Source organism: Anolis carolinensis, chromosome 6, assembly GCF_035594765.1.
Source record: "Anolis carolinensis isolate JA03-04 chromosome 6, rAnoCar3.1.pri, whole genome shotgun sequence".
NCBI lineage: Eukaryota > Metazoa > Chordata > Lepidosauria > Squamata > Dactyloidae > Anolis > Anolis carolinensis.
In genome coordinates, this window is record NC_085846.1 from 39,135,488 (window position 1) to 39,152,408 (window position 16,921).

Below are 16,921 nucleotides of genomic sequence, written 5' to 3' on the forward strand. Positions count from 1 at the left end.
GCTTCCGGAACACAGTAGCTTCGTCTATGTACTTCAAGGGAACACAACGCGTCTGTAGTAAGACCACAGAAATGTCTAGGGAAAATTAAACATAATGCTTTTTTATATCTGTATAAACTTGCACACTCTTGTAGGTCTAAACAGAAACAGCCGTTAAACTAAAACGGGGCTATTAATTCATTTCCAATGTGCCACTACAGTGGGAGTGGCTCAGAGGGGGGAGTTCCCATATTAGGACTTCAATTCCCAGAAGCCTCGGCCAGGAAGGCCAAGTACTAGGAATTGTGGGAGATTGAGTCTAAAAAGCATTCTAAAGGTGCCACGCTTGGCCATTATCACTAGGTTAATGTAATGCAATGTACTGTATACCGAGAAGCAAATCCATCTGAATATCTTGTGTGTTAGGGTGCATCTGCCCTGTAGAATTAATGCAGTTTGACACCACTTTAACTCCCATGGCTCAGTGCTATGAAATATTAGGACTCAGGACAGTAAATAAAAAACGACACTCAGAAGACAGGAGGATTCCAGACATTAAACAATCAGAGCCAGCTAACACCTTCCATAAAAAAGATTACCCCAGCAGGAAGCAGCCAGACTTTGAAGCTGCAAGGCCATTTAATGCTAATCAAGGTGGCCAAATGCACCATTCACACTTGCCTCCAACAGACAAGAGTTCTTTCTCCCACACTGAACTTTTTACAGATACAGTAGAGTCTCACTTATCCAACGTTCTGGATTATCCAACGCATTTTTGTAGTCAATGTTTTCAATAAATCGTGATATTTTGGTGCTAAATTAATGAATACAGTTTTTTTTTTCGTGTCAGGAGCAACCGGAGTTGCTTCTGGAGTGAGAGAATTGGCCGTCTGCAAGGACGTCTGCCAGGGGACGCCCGGATGTTTTGATGTTTTACCATCCTTTTGGGAGGCTTCTCTCATGTCCCCGCATGGAGCTGGAGCTGATAGAGGGAGCTCATCCACGCTCTCCCCGGGTGGGATTCGAACCTGGCAGCTTTCAGGTCAGCAACCCAACCTTCAAGTCACTTAGTCCACTACGCCATCTGGGGGCTTAATACTGCATAGCATTATTTCATATTGAACTACTTTTTCTGTCAAATTTGTTCTATAACATGATGTTTTGGTGCTTAATTTGTAAAATCATAACCTAATTTGATATTTAATAGGCTTTTCCTTAGTCCCTCCTTATTATCCAAGATATTCGCTTATCCAACATTCTGCCGGCCCGTTTATGTTGGATAAGTGAGACTCTACTGTATATAAACCCAATTTACCTAGTTTCCAACAGACCTCACAGTCTCTGAGGATGTCTGCCATAGATGTGGGCGAAATGTCAGGAGAGAATGCTTCCGGAACATGGCCATACGGCCCGGAAAACTCTCAGCAAACCCAGACATGGTATTACAAGGCCTTTAGCAGGGGTCCCCAAACTAAGGCCCGGGGGCCGGATGCGGCCCTCCAAGGTCCTTTACCTGGCCCCCACCCTCAGTTTTATAATATAATATTTTATATCAGTTTTAATAATATAATATATTGCATATGCATATAATATTGATAAAAATATTATAATGTTATATAATATAATACTAATAATAATACCATACAATAATATCAATTCTATGTTATATAGTACATATAATATTACAGTATAGTGGTATAGTTCAATATCTATATATATAAAAGAGTGAAGGCATCATGGCAGCGGACAAAACAACAAAAGTAAACACCCCACAACCTCAAAAATTGACAGCACAACCCCTCATCCATGCCTCTAGGTTGATACAACAAAAAGAAAAGAAAAATAAAGTCCTAATTAGAGGGAGAGGAATAATTGTTTTTATCCAATTGCTGCCAGTTAGAAGGCTAAGCTCTGTTCACTTGGTCCCCTAGCAACCCACTCAGCCCAGGGGACCCTTGACCTTAACTACCACCAATTCCTCAATACTTTATTTCCCATACCAGCAGACTTCGCCACAGCAACGCGTGGCCGGGCACAGCTATTATATAACGCTATATATTCAGTATTATATAACGCTAATATTGTGCTATGCTAATAATATATTGCATGTACATACAGCTGCTCTGAGTCCCCTTCGGGGTGAGAAGGGTGGGATATAAATGTAGTAAATAAATTTAGTAAATAATTAATTAATTAATTTTAGACTTAGGCTCGCCCAAAGTCTGACATGACTTGAAGGCACACAACAACAACAACAACAACAACAACAATCCTAATTAACTTGACTATCTCATTGGCCAACAGCAGGCCCACACTTTCCATTGAAATCCTGATAGGTTTATGTTGGTTAAAATTGATTTCATTTTTAAATATTGCATTGTTCTTTTATTGTTGTTGTTTTGCACTACAAATAAGACATGTGCAGTGTGCATAGGAATTTATTCGTATTTTTTTCAAATGATAATCCGGCCCCTCAACAGTCTAAAGGGTTGTGGACCGGCCCTCTGCTTTAAAAGTTTGAGGACCCCTGGCCTTTACCAAAGAGTGCTGATGCCTCTGCAAACTACAACTCCCATGATTCAACAGCACTGAACCAAAGCCGATAAAGTCGTGTCAAACGGTGGTTGTTCAATGAATGAGCCTCTAGATGGCGCTGTAGCCAGAGAGGTGTAATGTGAGTCACGTGGTCGAGGCTTGGCACATCACGTGGGCCTTCAGGAACTCCTCATAACCTTCCCGGCAAGCTTTGCGCCTCCTTTTTTTTTTAGGAGGCCGGGCGTCCAAGATGTCTAAGCGAGGTGAGGCCTAACCGGAGGGAGGGAAGGAGAATCCGCTGCCATCCGTCTGCCTTGATCCGGATTTGACGACATTTCATCCCGGATTACTGGTGGCGAGACTTTAACGGCTCAATGGCTGCGGGAAAAAGGGATTCTGCGGGGAGGGAAGCAGGAAGTTTGAGGGTTGATGGCACCGGGCCGCCATAGAAGTTAGCCCGTGTGTCCACTATTGAGTTCCTTGGCTTGTATTCTCCAAGGCCCTTAATAATAACTGTCATTGTGTGGGAGCCTGAAAAAAGTAATAAAGACCCTTCTGTCCAATCCAGTACAGAAAGTGGGCTCGGAATAGTAAGGAAAAGTGACTTCAATTGGACTAGAATCCGAATTTTTCGTTTGGAAAAGACACTCAGATGTTGTCTGGCCCAACCTGCCAGGAGTTGTAATACAGTAGAATCTTGCTTATCCAACATAAACGGGCCGACAGAATGTTGGATAAGCGAATATGTTGGATAATAAGGAGAGATTAAGGGAAAGCCTATTAAACATCAAATTAGGTTATGATTTTACAAATTAACCACCAAAACATGTTATACAACAAATTTGTCAGAAAAAGTAGTTCAATACGCAGTAATGCTATGTAGTAATTACTGTATTTACGAATTTAGCACCAAAATATCACGATATATTGAAAACATTGACTACAAAGATGCGTTGGATAATCCAGAACGTTGGATAAGTGAGGGTCTACTGTACTTCCAATGTGAAAACAACCCCAACTACACTGCCATCGAATGCAGCTGCATTATATGGGCAGTGTAGGCTCATTTAATTCAATCCAGATTTGGGAGACCCGGATTCTCTGCCCACCCTGAGCCATGGAGCTGCATTGGGGGCATCTTCACAATCGAATCAATGCAGTTTGATGCCACTTTAATCCGGTTGCATAGTGTTATTATTAGCTTTTCTCCAATATTTTTATTTTATTTATATTTATATCTCACGTTAGCGCTCTGTACAGAGACTCAAAGCAGCTCACAATCAAAAGCATTACAACTTTAAAAAAATATAAATATACAATAATAAAACCGAGAGCCAAAGAAAACCTTAAAAAAGCATTAAGGATCATTGGGGGCGGGAGGTGTACCTAGATGCTGTTTTTATATTTTTATGTTTTAATATCTTAATGTTAATGGTTTTAAATTGTATTTATATGTTGATTGTTTCTATTGATTTTTTGTTACGTTTTATTTGCTTTGTATAATGTGGCATTGAATTTTTGCCTAAATGTATGTTGTACACTTCTCTGTGTTCCCTGCGGGGTGAGAAGAATGGGATAGAAATGAAGTAAACAACAATAATAATGTCATTATATATTATTATATATTATCAGTAGTAATTGTATTTAATATGTTAGTATTACTATATTACAATATTAATATATTATTGTATTATTAGTATTACTGTATTTACATTATTATAATATCAATATATGTATATACAATATATTATGTTATAGCACAATAGTAATATTATATATTACTATATTGTACTATACCACTATAATGCAATATTATTAGTAATGTTACATGTAACATACAATATACAGTTATTATATTATTTATTATACCACAATATATTACCAGCATATTATACTATTATATAATATATTGTACTCTTATCATAAATTGTAGTATATATATTACAACATTATTAATGTTATATATTAGTATTATTACATTACAGTGCTATTATTTCTATATATTATTATATTGTATATATTGAGGAGCTCCCACGTGATGTTACAGGAGACCCAATTGAGCTCTGTCTTCCTGGCTGCCCCCCTCTTCACTCTGTGGCCCCAGAGTCGCAGTTGGTGTTGGGAGTAAGCTCGGAGCATGTGGCTATCGTCCTCACTCCTGCACCTCCATGTTGTGACATAGGCCAAGGACTGGTCTAAGGATGTATCTACACTGTAGAATGAATCCAGTTTGATGCCACATTAACTGCCATGGCCCAATACTGTGGAATCATGGGAGATGGAAGATTCACAAGGTCAGCGTGTTGTCGAAGGCTTTCAAGGCCAGAATCACTAGTTTGCTGTGAGTTTTCCAGGCTGTATGGCCATGCTCCAGAAGCATTCTCTCCTGACATTTTGCCCACATCTATGGCAGGCATCCTCAGAGGTTACGAAGTCTTGTTTAGAGTTCTTTCTTCCACCCTGGACATTCCACAAATATATAAACCCTACTTGCCTAGTTTCCACCAGACTTCACAACCTCTGAGGATGGATGTGGGCGAAACATCAGAAGAGAATGCTTGTGGGTCATGGTCATACAGCTCGGAAAATTCACAGCAACCCAAACGTTCACAAGGTCTTTAGCCTTTTCTCCCACAGAGTGCTGGAGACCCGCCAGACTACAGCTCCCCATCATTCTGTAGTTTTCGGGCTATGGCAGTTAAAGTGGTGTCAAACTAGATTGAGGGTAAAGTGCAGAGGAAGAGAGCCATGTGCTCCATCTTGAGCTTATTGAAGAAAAGCTAACAATAATAACAGGTTTTAAGTGGTTGGCTTGAAGGATTTCAAGCTCTGCTAGTGTGAAAGTACACATTTAGTTGTCTGTTTTTGGAAGAATGTGCTTAAGTTCTTGCGCCTTATTGTAGGGATGGGCAGATGATTGAAAAATTTGCAGTATAGCCAAGTTACAAACAAAATAGGATCTGTAGGTTTGTTCTTAAGTTCAATTTATATATAAGTCAAAACAAGTACGTTTTAAAAGGGTAACTCCAGCCAAAAAGGTATACTTTTTAGCTTTGGGGAGCATAGGGAAGGGTTAACACCCCAGTGGAATTTGTTTTGCCGTCTGTCCCCCCATTCAGAAGATTTCTCCTCACTTTCTGTCCAAGTGACAATTGGATTTTGAAAAAATTGGCTTGTTGTGGAAACAAGGATTGGTGAGAAAGCTTCAATGAAGACATATTTTCCCCATGATAACTCTTTCAGGAGCGAATTTCCCTTCCAAGGGGTAGGTTTATCTCACTTCCTGTTGTCTCACCCCTGTTCTTAACTAGGAGGTGTTTGTAAGTCAGATGTTTGTCACTCATGGATCGCCTGTACTGCCAAAGATTGTTTGGTTGTGTTGTTACATTACTGAAATGAAGAAACATATAGAGCAGGGTCTTGTACTAGTGGGCAATAAGGAAACATTGCATTCTTTTCAAAGCAGCCAGAGGTGCAAACAGAAATAACAGATGTTGGACATTTAGGATGCTGTGGGTAACAGTTTTTATCTCTGTCTTGTAATAGGACGTGGTGGTTCGTCTGGTGCGAAGTTTCGCATCTCCCTTGGTCTCCCTGTGGGAGCAGTTATCAACTGTGCAGATAATACAGGTATGTAATGTGTAGGTTGCCTTGGGAAACTCATTTTAATTTTTTGAGGTAAAAAGTTGAACTGATGGTGGTAATAGTGACTGCCATCTTGTTGCCTTAAGCAAGGACTGAATGATCTTATTAGGCACATAATAATAAAGAGCTTACCTGTTATATTTTTATTGGCTGGTTTTATATGTTTCACAACTGTGGAAGTATACAAACCTTCTATCCTTGGAAACTTTAAAGCCGGGCACTTGCTATGAACAAAAGATCCCAGTTTCTTGGAGGTGCTGGAAAAGATTCTGTAAAGCTAATGCCAACCAATGTAGACAGTTCAGGCTTCAATGGATAAGTGGTCTGACTTGCTGTAAGCAACCTGTGTGCCTGGAAGGACATAAAAGTTCCAACTCTGGCAGCAACCTTGCATAAGGATAATTTGTGAAGCATTACAAATTTTGGTGTAACTGCAAGAGTTGTAACAGGAGAGGGGAATTCCTTGGGCTTATGCATTGTTCATTTCTGGATTTGGGTTTTCTTTAAAATATGTTTTGGTGTGGAGAAACATTTTAATCCATGTAATATTTGGGTGTTCATGTGAAAAACGAATTAAGCATTCATAAAGTCAAAAGAAGCCTCCACAAATCCCACTGGTTTTGTGACTCCAATTATTTGTATTCCTCATAGATAAGTGTAAGGCATGCATGGGGAAAACTCAGTCTCAAGACTGCTTCGAAGCAACTTGATGTTGGTTTTTCTGGCAGAAAAAAATGTTAATTTACTCTATTGGACACCTACAGGAACAACTTGAAGCACCCCTCCCTCCTCCCCATTTGTTTAACATGAAAAATCACCAGTTTTTCAAAGCATTGGAGTTCTGATTACTTACATTTTTCTTTGGGGATTTTTTGGTGGGGAGCAATTTTACCAATATGTAATATGCCTGAAGAACAGCTCTGCTACAATTAACCACTTTGTTGTAAGGCTTTAAAGAGTGGGTTTTTTTAACTGCTTGTGGAATCTTTATCAGAAAAGTATGTACGTAACTTTTCAATAAAAATACCTTAAAAAAAAAAGTGATCTGCAATATGGATTATTTGAAGATGGTCTCTGGATCGTGGTTATTTTCTGTAAAGTGGGAAGAATGCCTTTGCTTTTAATTCTTCTAAACCAGGCATGGGCAATTTTCAACCCTTCAGGTGTTTTGGATTTCAACTCCCATAATTCCAGCCCATGGCTGTTCTAAATGGTGCAGCCCTTTAAATATTAAGCCTCAGTAGTAGTGGCAGGTGAAGAGGTTATGGAGTGCCTAGAAACACTGGGCTTTCCCCTTCTGAAAAGCACTTGCTGGGTCTGTCCCCATGGCCCAGGGAGTTGTCGTGGAAGGGTATAATAATAGCACTGCTTTTGGGTGAGGTGACAGCTTGTGCCTGTTTGTCTCAATCGGTGGTGCAACAGATACCTCCAGAGATCATCCCTTTAACTCTGGCATGGAAAGTTAGTAGAATGATGATTCCTTTTTACTTCACAGGGGCCAAAAATTTATACATCATCTCTGTCAAAGGAATTAAAGGGCGTTTGAACAGACTGCCAGCTGCTGGCGTGGGGGACATGGTAATGGCTACTGTGAAGAAAGGCAAGCCAGAACTCAGGAAAAAGGGTAAGAGGTGGAAGACAGTGGATTTGTAGATTTGAAAGCTACTTTGGTTGATTGCCATTGATCACATAGAAAAGAAATGGTTGGCTCTAAAAGAGATGTATTCATGAAAAACCAGAGTTGATTGGAAATTCATTCACCTGCTTCAACATGAATTCCTGCAATTTCCCTTCTCTCTCCAGAGCTTCCACTTTGCCTATGGCAGAATCGCTTTCTGTTAGAGCCAAAGCCAAATTAGTAGCACATTTTTCCCCAATTAATATTTTGCATAGTTTACCTGTGGTCAGTCGCCTGAAGGCCGTGGAAGAGACTGTATTCACTATCAGCCACATCTGAGAAGTTGATAATGTCCTTTTGACCCCTTTATTCATTATGCAAGAATCAAAATTGAGTTGTTAGTCATAACGGAAAAATAGGATTATGAACACACACAAGTGTTTGACTTTCTAGATTTTCATTGATTCATTGTATCTATTTGACAATTATATTGAACACAGGGATTTGTAGTCCAAAAGTGAATAGCAAGTTCCAAATTACTGTTCTTTATGTTAGTTTCTTGATTGGATAAGAGCCAGAGATTTGGGGTTGTGATATTATTTCTGTATGTTTTGGGGCCCTGGTGACAGTGATGCTTGGGAGGATGCACTTAATCTTTTATTGCAGATTAAAGGACTGCATAGCTCTTCTTCTAGTTTTAGTTTATTTATTGAATTTGCATTTTCTCTTATTGACCTGTAGTGCATCCGGCAGTGGTGATTCGACAGCGGAAGTCGTACAGGAGAAAGGACGGGGTGTTCTTATACTTTGAAGACAATGCGGGGGTGATAGTAAACAACAAAGGGGAAATGAAAGGTATGAATGCTGGGAGATGGGGAAATAGATAAAAATTGATAAATTTTATTTTTGGCCAGTTTTCTGAATTGTTGCATATGTAATGGCTTTGTGGAAATAGTCCACAGATTTGTTTCATGGGACAGTTCCTTACTACTAATTAATAATGGTTTTTTTCCCAACTATCTTTTCCAGGTTCTGCTATCACAGGCCCCGTAGCCAAGGAATGCGCAGATCTGTGGCCCAGGATTGCCTCAAACGCTGGCAGCATTGCATAAAACTTGCATTCTTTCTAAACATTCAATAAAATTGGTTGTACCAAACACTTGCCTTTCAGCTCAATGTGACAGGGGAATAGATGTGAATTGGCTTCTTGACTCCTGTTGACAAGAGAATACTGGAATGGAAGACTTTGCCTCCAAGCTGCAAGATTTACATAACATTGGTTCAAGAACTGTGGGAACAGGTCATTTTTTCACATTTTATTTATTCAATGATTTTCTCAGTCATGAAACATACTAAGTGACTTTGAGCCAATCTCTAGCTCTCAGTCTAATTGACCTCAAAGGGTTGATGGGAGAAGATATATCACATCTGCTGCATTGAGCATTTTGAAATTAAGGTGGAAATTGAAACGAGTTCAGATTTTCTTTATGGGTGGCTTTCCTTATTGGAGAAGTAAATTTCTTGTATTGGAATTTTATCTTTCACATACAGTCAGCTCATTATATTTGTGGGTTTAACTTTTGCAGATTTGATTAATATGATCTGTCTAAGAATCTCTTGCTTCTCCAGTACAGTTCTATGTCACCTTCCAGAAATTGACTATACTCATGTCTCTTCACTTTTGGAGGTCCTGCGTCCCTAATCCCAGTGAATATTGTCCACATGTTTGTGAATTTCAATGGCTTCTCTGTAGTCTGACATGATAGTTGTTGGAGTGGTCAAGCATTTCTGTGTTCTCAAATAATATACTGTGTCCAGGTTGGTTCATCAGGTGCTCTGCTATGGCTGATTTCATGTAAACAACTTCCAACAGAAAGGAGGAAACCATGAAAATGAACAAAATCTGGCTACCAGTATTAAAAAACTCAAAAATCAGAACAGTAAATAAGCAACACTCTGAGACATGGGAACTAGGGGCAGTTAACAAAGGATGCCACCAGGCAGAAAGTAGCTAGTAGATGTAGCCATTCAATGCAAATTAGGGTGATTATCTGCAACATTTACAGCTGACCTCCAACTGACAAGAGTTCTTCCCTCACCCTGGACTTCCCACAGATATATATAAACCTTCCTTGCTGAGTTTCTCCATACATCACAACCTCTGAGGATGCCTGCCATAGATGTGGGCGAAACGTCAGGAGAGAATACTTTTAGAACATGGCCATACAGCCTAGAAAACATACAACAACTCTGTGATCCCGGCCATGAAAGCCTTCGACAAAACTTTAGGACTGATGGTTACAATTTGCTATTTGACTTTAAGGATGTCACTTAGATTTATGTGAAAGATGATAAAAGCCATCTTCTTTTCTTTTTTTTTAGATATTCCTTAGCAAGGAGAGGACATCTGTGGTACTAGGAGGCCTACCTCCACAAAACCTAAAGCAGTGTTTGTCAGAGTAGGATTCATGGACCGCATGTCCTTTTTGAGTAAGGAAGCTTTAGTGTATTAGCAACCTCTTCCCTAGGTTGTCCGGGAGCAATTGTCTGCTGACATCACAGTGACCCGGGCAAGACTGGTTGCCAAGGTTAGGGTTACTAGGGAGATGATGGAAAGGGGAACCTAGTGCATTTTGAGAGATAGTTGGTGGCTTTGCCTCTTGCCTGTGCCAGCCATGACTTGTGTGCCACAAAGATGCCTACAGCGACAGAAAGGATTTGTCCTCGACGGTGTGGCGGTGGACACCATTGCCAGCAGCTACAACACCATTTTGCCCAAAGTGTGGTCTGCTTTGCCACCTTACAATGCGCAGCTGGATATCCATGCGGCCAGCTACTTTTCATCCCCAGTGGTCAAGTCAGTGCTGAAGAAAACTGAACAGGTAGGAATACCAAGTGAAGACTGAGACAGAAACAGGTGGAACTGTGGTGAGCTAGAACAGAATTTGCTGCCTTCTGTTCCCAGCAAAATAGTCATGTTTGTATAGAATTACATTCTTTTTGCAGTCTCCAGACTGCCCATAGTTTACTGAACTTGTCTTACTAGTTGCAGCTACATTTTTTTTCTTGGCTGCATACTATGTTTAGTATTATTCAATGTCAATTGCTGTGTTTGAAATAATTATCTGACATGGAAAGTGGAAGGCATGATGTGCTAGTTTAGTTTAACCTTGATCTATATGTCCATGGCTTCCTTCAAGTTGCCAGGTAACTTATAGTGACCCCATTAATCTTACAGCATTTTCCTATAGATCAGGGGTCCCCAAACTTAAGGCCCGCGGGCCACATGAGGCCCCCTGAGGCCATCTATCCGGCCCGCGGCCTACTCTGGGCGGGAGGGAGGAACAGCCAAGAGGAGGAAGGCTGCTGCTGCTACTGTACTGCTTCTTCTTAAGCGGTGCTGCTTCTGCTGGCTTGGCAGCAGGCGAGCAAGGAGGGACTTTAGGACCTGCTCGCTCTCCTCCTTTTCCTCACCTTCCTTCCTCTTCTCCCGAAGCAGCCTCCACCATCGCTTTGGAAGAGAAGGCAGGAGAGGAATAGGAATAGGAGGACAACGACGAGCAGGCCCTCCTCTGCCCGCCGCTTTGGAAGATGAGGAAGAAAGGAGAGGAAAAGGAGAATGGCGAGTGGGCCCCTAAAGTCCCTCCCCTGCCCGCTGCTTCAGTCATCAAGACAAACATTGTTTTGAAGGCTTTCATGGCTGGGATCACTGGGCTGCTGTGAGTTTTCCGGGCTGTCTGGCCATGCTCCAGAAGCATTCTGTCCTGACATTTCACCCACATCTATGGCAGGCATCCTCAGAGGCTCTGAGGATGCCTGCCATAGATGTGGGCGAAATGTCAGGGGAGAATGCTTCTGGAGCATAGCCAGACAGGCTGTAAAACTCACAACAACCTTTCTTAACAATCACTAAAAGCCTTCCAATTCAAGAAGAACACAGAATTTCAACCCATATCAGACAGGAATCAACTAGGGGCATTTAGCATGTCAAAAATTGCTATAAAGTAATTTAAAATTGGTTGTATAACATAATTATACAATTCTCCTCCCACACTGCAATAGATTAAGAGGAAATTAAAAGTTGAAAATTAATATAAAAACTGCAAGGGAAAATAGGATAAAACAAAATAATATGAAATCAAACTTTTGGGGGAAAGCCACAAAAGCCACAGGCGTCTTTCCCAGACTGGGTTAAACAAAGCTGCTTCTAGTAAGTCAATCCAGGAAATGCAGTATATTGACACAGTGGAGGTGTCCAGGCAAAGGTGATCAACATGGGAAATGGTTATAAACCAAACTATAGATCCCAGTGTTTCATAGGATGGAACCAAGGCAGGTAAAGTGACATCACTCTGCTATAATTACGCAATGCATTTAGCCACTAAGGGCCCTTCCACACAGCCATGTGACCCACAATATCAAGGCAGATAATCCACAATATCTGCTTTGAACTGGGTTATCTGGGTCCACACTGGCATATAACCCAGTTCAAAGCAAATAATGTGGGATTTTATACAGCTGTGTGGAAGGGGCCTAAGTCACCTTTCTTCACATATTACAGGCCCTTCCACACAGCCCTATATCCCAAAACATCAAGGCAGAAAATCCCACAATATCTGCTTTGAACTGGGTTATCTGAGTCCACACTCAGATAATGTGGGATTTTCTGCCTTGATATTCTGGGATATAGGGCTGTGTGGAAGGGGCCTCTGAAAAAAAGAGAAATACTGAGTTGAGCTTTATCATACATTTAAAATACTATTATTAGTATTTTTTGTTGTTGCTGCTGTTGCTGTTGTAATAGTAGTCATACAGCAGTATTCCTAAAGGAAACACATTGCTAAACTTCTTTGAAGCTGTGAGGTCTGTTGGAAACTAGGCAAGGAAGGTTTATATATCTGTGGAAGGTCCAGGGTGGGAGAAAAAAACTCTTCTCTGTTAAAGGCCAATGTGAATGTTTCAATTGACCACCTTGATTAATATTGAAAAGCCTTGCAGCTTCAAGGCCTGGCTGATTCCTGCCTGGGGGATCAAATATGGAACTGGACATTGACCATCTTATTAGCCAAAAGCAGGCTCATGAGATAGGTGTAGTGTGCATATACATTTGTTCGTAGTTTTTAAAAAAACTGTAGTCCGGCCCTCCCAACAGTCTGAGGGACAGTAAACTGGCCCCCAGTTTAAAAAGTTTGGGGACCCCTGCTATAGATAATAAGACTATATTTTCTAGTGAATAATTTTTGAGACATGGTCTCAACCACACTAGAACTGCCAGAGCACATGAGTCATGTAGTGTTTCTGAGCATGTAAGTAATATTTTTCCACTTCTGTGTCAGAAAGCACAACAATTTTTCTAGTGAAAGTGCCGTCCTTGGATAATTTGAATGTTTCTTGAGGAGCTTAGCTTTAAAAGTTTGTGTCTTAGGAATTTGAAAAAAAAATCCTCAGTTGATTCCTTTTTATGATTCCAGATCCAAATAAAGATTAGAAACATTAATATTTTTTATTCTTTAAACAAAAATATATTTGTCCCTTTTTTGTCCCAAGTTGAGGGAGGGGAATCCATTCCAGAGGATGAATTTAGATTTCTGGTCTACCTGTTTTCCCGGCATCTCAACAAATGCCCATCTATTAATAATATAGAACAGGAAGGAGAAAAATCTAGATCACTTTTGGCCAATAAAATCAAGCCCAATTAAAAGTCATTTCAAAAGGTGTTTAGGCATTGAATCATCTGTCATTCTGGCACAGCCACATTAAGCTGCTTCCTGTGGCCTTTCCTTTCTGAACACGGTGCAGGGACACATAGTTAATTGTAAGAAACTCTTGGGCATTCAAATAGAATACCCCTTATGTGGGTTGGTCCTAAATTGGTAATATACTACAGTAGTTCTGCCCAATATGGTGCCTTCCAGATTTGATGGGGCTAAAACTCTCATCTGTTTGGAATGATAGGAGCTGCAGTCCACGTTTGGCTAGTTCATATACTGTATACAAAATAGGGCAGAAGTATAGACTATTTGGTCCTCTGTATATATTGTTGAACAGCAGCTCCTAACCAGGATCGTTAATAGTGTGGTATGTTGAAAGTTGCAATCCAACAACTTTTGGGGGAACAAATATCTTTGTGTTGCTGAAGGCTTTCATGGCCAGAATCACAGGGTTGTTGTGCGTTTTCCGGGCTGTATGGCCATGTTCCAGAAGCATTCTCTCCTGACGTTTCGCAGACATCTATGGCAGGCACACACAACCTCATAACCCCTGAGGATGCCTGCCATAGATGTGGGCGAAACATCAGGAGAGAATGCTTCTGGAACATGGCCATACAGCCCGTAAAAAAAACAACAAATATCTGCTTCAGGATTCTTTGTATCTCACATTTCTCTCTCCCTTCATTGTTCATAATACAATCCATGGTGATTCTTCTTCCCTTTTTGGAATCTTTGTTCATCTCTGATGTCACAGCTGTCTCTGTGACCTCACTATATACGTACTACCCCTTCTATTAATCCAATTCTTTAGGAAAAGAGAATAGAAATGTCAGGCAATGGAGAAAAGTAAAAAGGATTTCTTCCATGACTTTTGATTTCTCATTTTCTTACAAATGAATATATATCCAAGAATATTCTGTTCTTGCAGCACATACAATGTTAATAAACAAGTTACACTGTATGACGCATGGATTGCTTAATGCAGGATTATTTTGTATTGCAGGAATGAGCACCTGTAGCAGATAAGAGAAGTATTTTGCTGCTTTGGTGCCTTCTGGGGATCACTAAACCAAGTGACCAGATAACTACTTGTTTTTTAAATGTTAAAATAGGGCACCTGCAACTTATTTAGGATAATCATTTTGAAGGAGAGCTGGATGTAGCCCCCCCCAAAACCATAGTTTTATCACTCTTTGTGGTTGGCATATACACATATCAGTTGTGGAATGGAGACTGGAGCTATGTGAGACCGGAGTGGAGACAAATGTCTACTGAAATATAGAAGAGCTGTGTTGTTTATTTTGCTTTTATGTAATTATCATAGCACTGGTGGCCTATGGTCTTGAGTGGTATTATGGGATTTATCCATCACACAAGATACGATAACTATGCTTGGATCATAAGCCACTTTAGTATTTTCCATCCTATCTTCCCAGACCCCTCCCGCTAATCACATATAAATGGATATCTCTGTAAGATTATACTTCACAAGTAAATGCAATTACCTGGCTGCTCCTTTGGAGACTGAAAATATTAAATATTAAAAACTAACATATTGTTAATACTATGGATGAATGGGTCAGCTCTGTGTTTTTTCTTGGGCTTGTTATAGACTCGTGGTGGAACCTCCAGAGATGGCTGGATAGTGGATTATTTCCATATCTATGGGCCAGGGCAGAGGTACTTGAACAGGAGAAACTGGGCAGGAGCAGGTGAGCAATCTTTTACACATCCTTTGTGCATTCTTTATTTCATTAGGAGTTTTCTTCCATGTTGTTATATGCTGTATTGAAATGGGGACTGTCTTGCTGACCAGATTTTGATATAGGCAAGACGGTCATTTTGGTGTCACTCCAAAAACTAGTGATGTGATGTGTGGTCTCCACCTCCATGCCGTACCCCTTGTGATGCTACTAAGTAACCCTAAATATTCTGCCACAAATCAATAAGCACCCCCATTCCTATTTTTTCAATGCTTAGAAATAATAATTCAGCTTTTGCTTATTTACTTAGTGCTCAATGCTTGTTTTTCTTTATGCACAGGTCATTCATCACAACAGGTGGCTGGTCACCATTACTATTTAATGGATGCAAAGCCTATTAATGGGTTCAATGGCCGATATGGTTACCGCCGCAACACGCCTGACCTCCGCAAGCGTTCTTCTTGCTTTGGTGAAGTCACCTTGTATCCCCTCCACTGAATAGCAAATAGTATCTTCCTGTGATGTTTTTTCATGATTTTATTCCATAATAATAAAATATTATTAATTTCCTTATATCTAAATTAATGTCTGATTCCCACTATCACTGGAAACAAGGTGAAGAGGCAATGTAGTAAAATGTTTTATTTGATGAAAAATAGTTTTGACTTCGCACATCCTTGGATTGTGTTTTTAGTGGAGAAACTTCATTTCTGAGCCAACATTTAAGGTAGATTATGTACTGACTTCAAAAAGAAACCCACAGCAAATATGGGCCTGTTGAATCAGCCCTCACAGTGTCTTCTCCCACGGTTGCATTTGCTCCTTCCACATGTCTTTTGGCATATTCTTATGCACAGTCAAGCAGAAGGCCTACAGGACAACGGATGCTCCAACATGCAACTATCTAGGATGAGCTGTGACCAGGAATGTAGCTATTGATGTGAGGAAGGGAAAATTAGTGCATGGCCTCCAAAGAATTCTACCTCGCCATGATTTTCTTCTTCGGTTCCCAAATTTCTCACATTCCAGAGAGTGAGGCACTGAGAAATTCTTCACTCTTAGAATTCTTACAATAGTTTTGTTCATATTTTCTTGCCTAGCTCTTTTCTTTGGATGCTTAGATTCTCATTTCTAAATGCCGGGTTGAAGTTTTAAGTTACTGCAATGCTACACATTTCGAGACTGAAAGAAAATTGTATGTGGCAGATGGGATTACACAGCAGTGTTTTGGTTTTTAGGCCTATTTCTAGGATTATTCATGACACTGATTCAGAAAATGGCATTGGATAGATCGCATCAGTTCTGGTTTCATAGATATGGTTATCATGATTTTCTATGGGCGAGCAGATGAAGACTGGTATATGGAATATGTTCTGTATCTCAAAAACTACAGCCAATAGGAAAAACAGGTGCCAAAAACTGCACCCTTCAAAACATACAAGGGTAGATTCTTAATAGGTACTTAATAGTTCAATAGACATTAGTTCTTTTTTCCACCTTGGACATTCCACAGGTATATATACTCCACTTGCTTTACCAACATCAGATTCTCTGAAGATGCCAGCCACAGATGCAGGCAAAACGACAGGAGAATATAATGCTAGAACATGGCCATACAGTCCGGAAACCACACAACACCCCAGTAATTCTGGCAGTGAAAACCTATGACAATACATATTGAGTATGTCAGAAGTCTCAGGTGGTGGGTTCACAGATTTGAGGTGGAGACA

General features: G+C 40.3%; 2 protein-coding genes across 2 annotated transcripts; both read left to right on the forward strand.

Moving 5' to 3' along the window:
* Window positions 1–2,634: 2,634 nt before the first annotated feature.
* On the forward strand, window positions 2,635–8,934 carry rpl23 (ribosomal protein L23). Its single transcript, XM_003222538.3, has 5 exons — window positions 2,635–2,777; window positions 6,061–6,144; window positions 7,655–7,783; window positions 8,519–8,632; window positions 8,807–8,934. Exons 1-5 carry the CDS (start codon window positions 2,765–2,767, stop codon window positions 8,887–8,889), a joined length of 423 nt encoding a protein of 140 aa, XP_003222586.1. The 5' UTR covers window positions 2,635–2,764; the 3' UTR covers window positions 8,890–8,934.
* Window positions 8,935–9,081: 147 nt separating this feature from the next.
* Window positions 9,082–15,764, forward strand: spmap1 (sperm microtubule associated protein 1). Its single transcript, XM_003222505.3, has 3 exons — window positions 9,082–10,659; window positions 15,101–15,200; window positions 15,532–15,764. The coding sequence occupies exons 1-3, from the start codon at window positions 10,453–10,455 to the stop codon at window positions 15,687–15,689; spliced, it is 465 nt and encodes a 154-aa protein (XP_003222553.1). The 5' UTR covers window positions 9,082–10,452; the 3' UTR covers window positions 15,690–15,764.
* The last annotated feature ends 1,157 nt before the right edge of the window (window positions 15,765–16,921 follow it).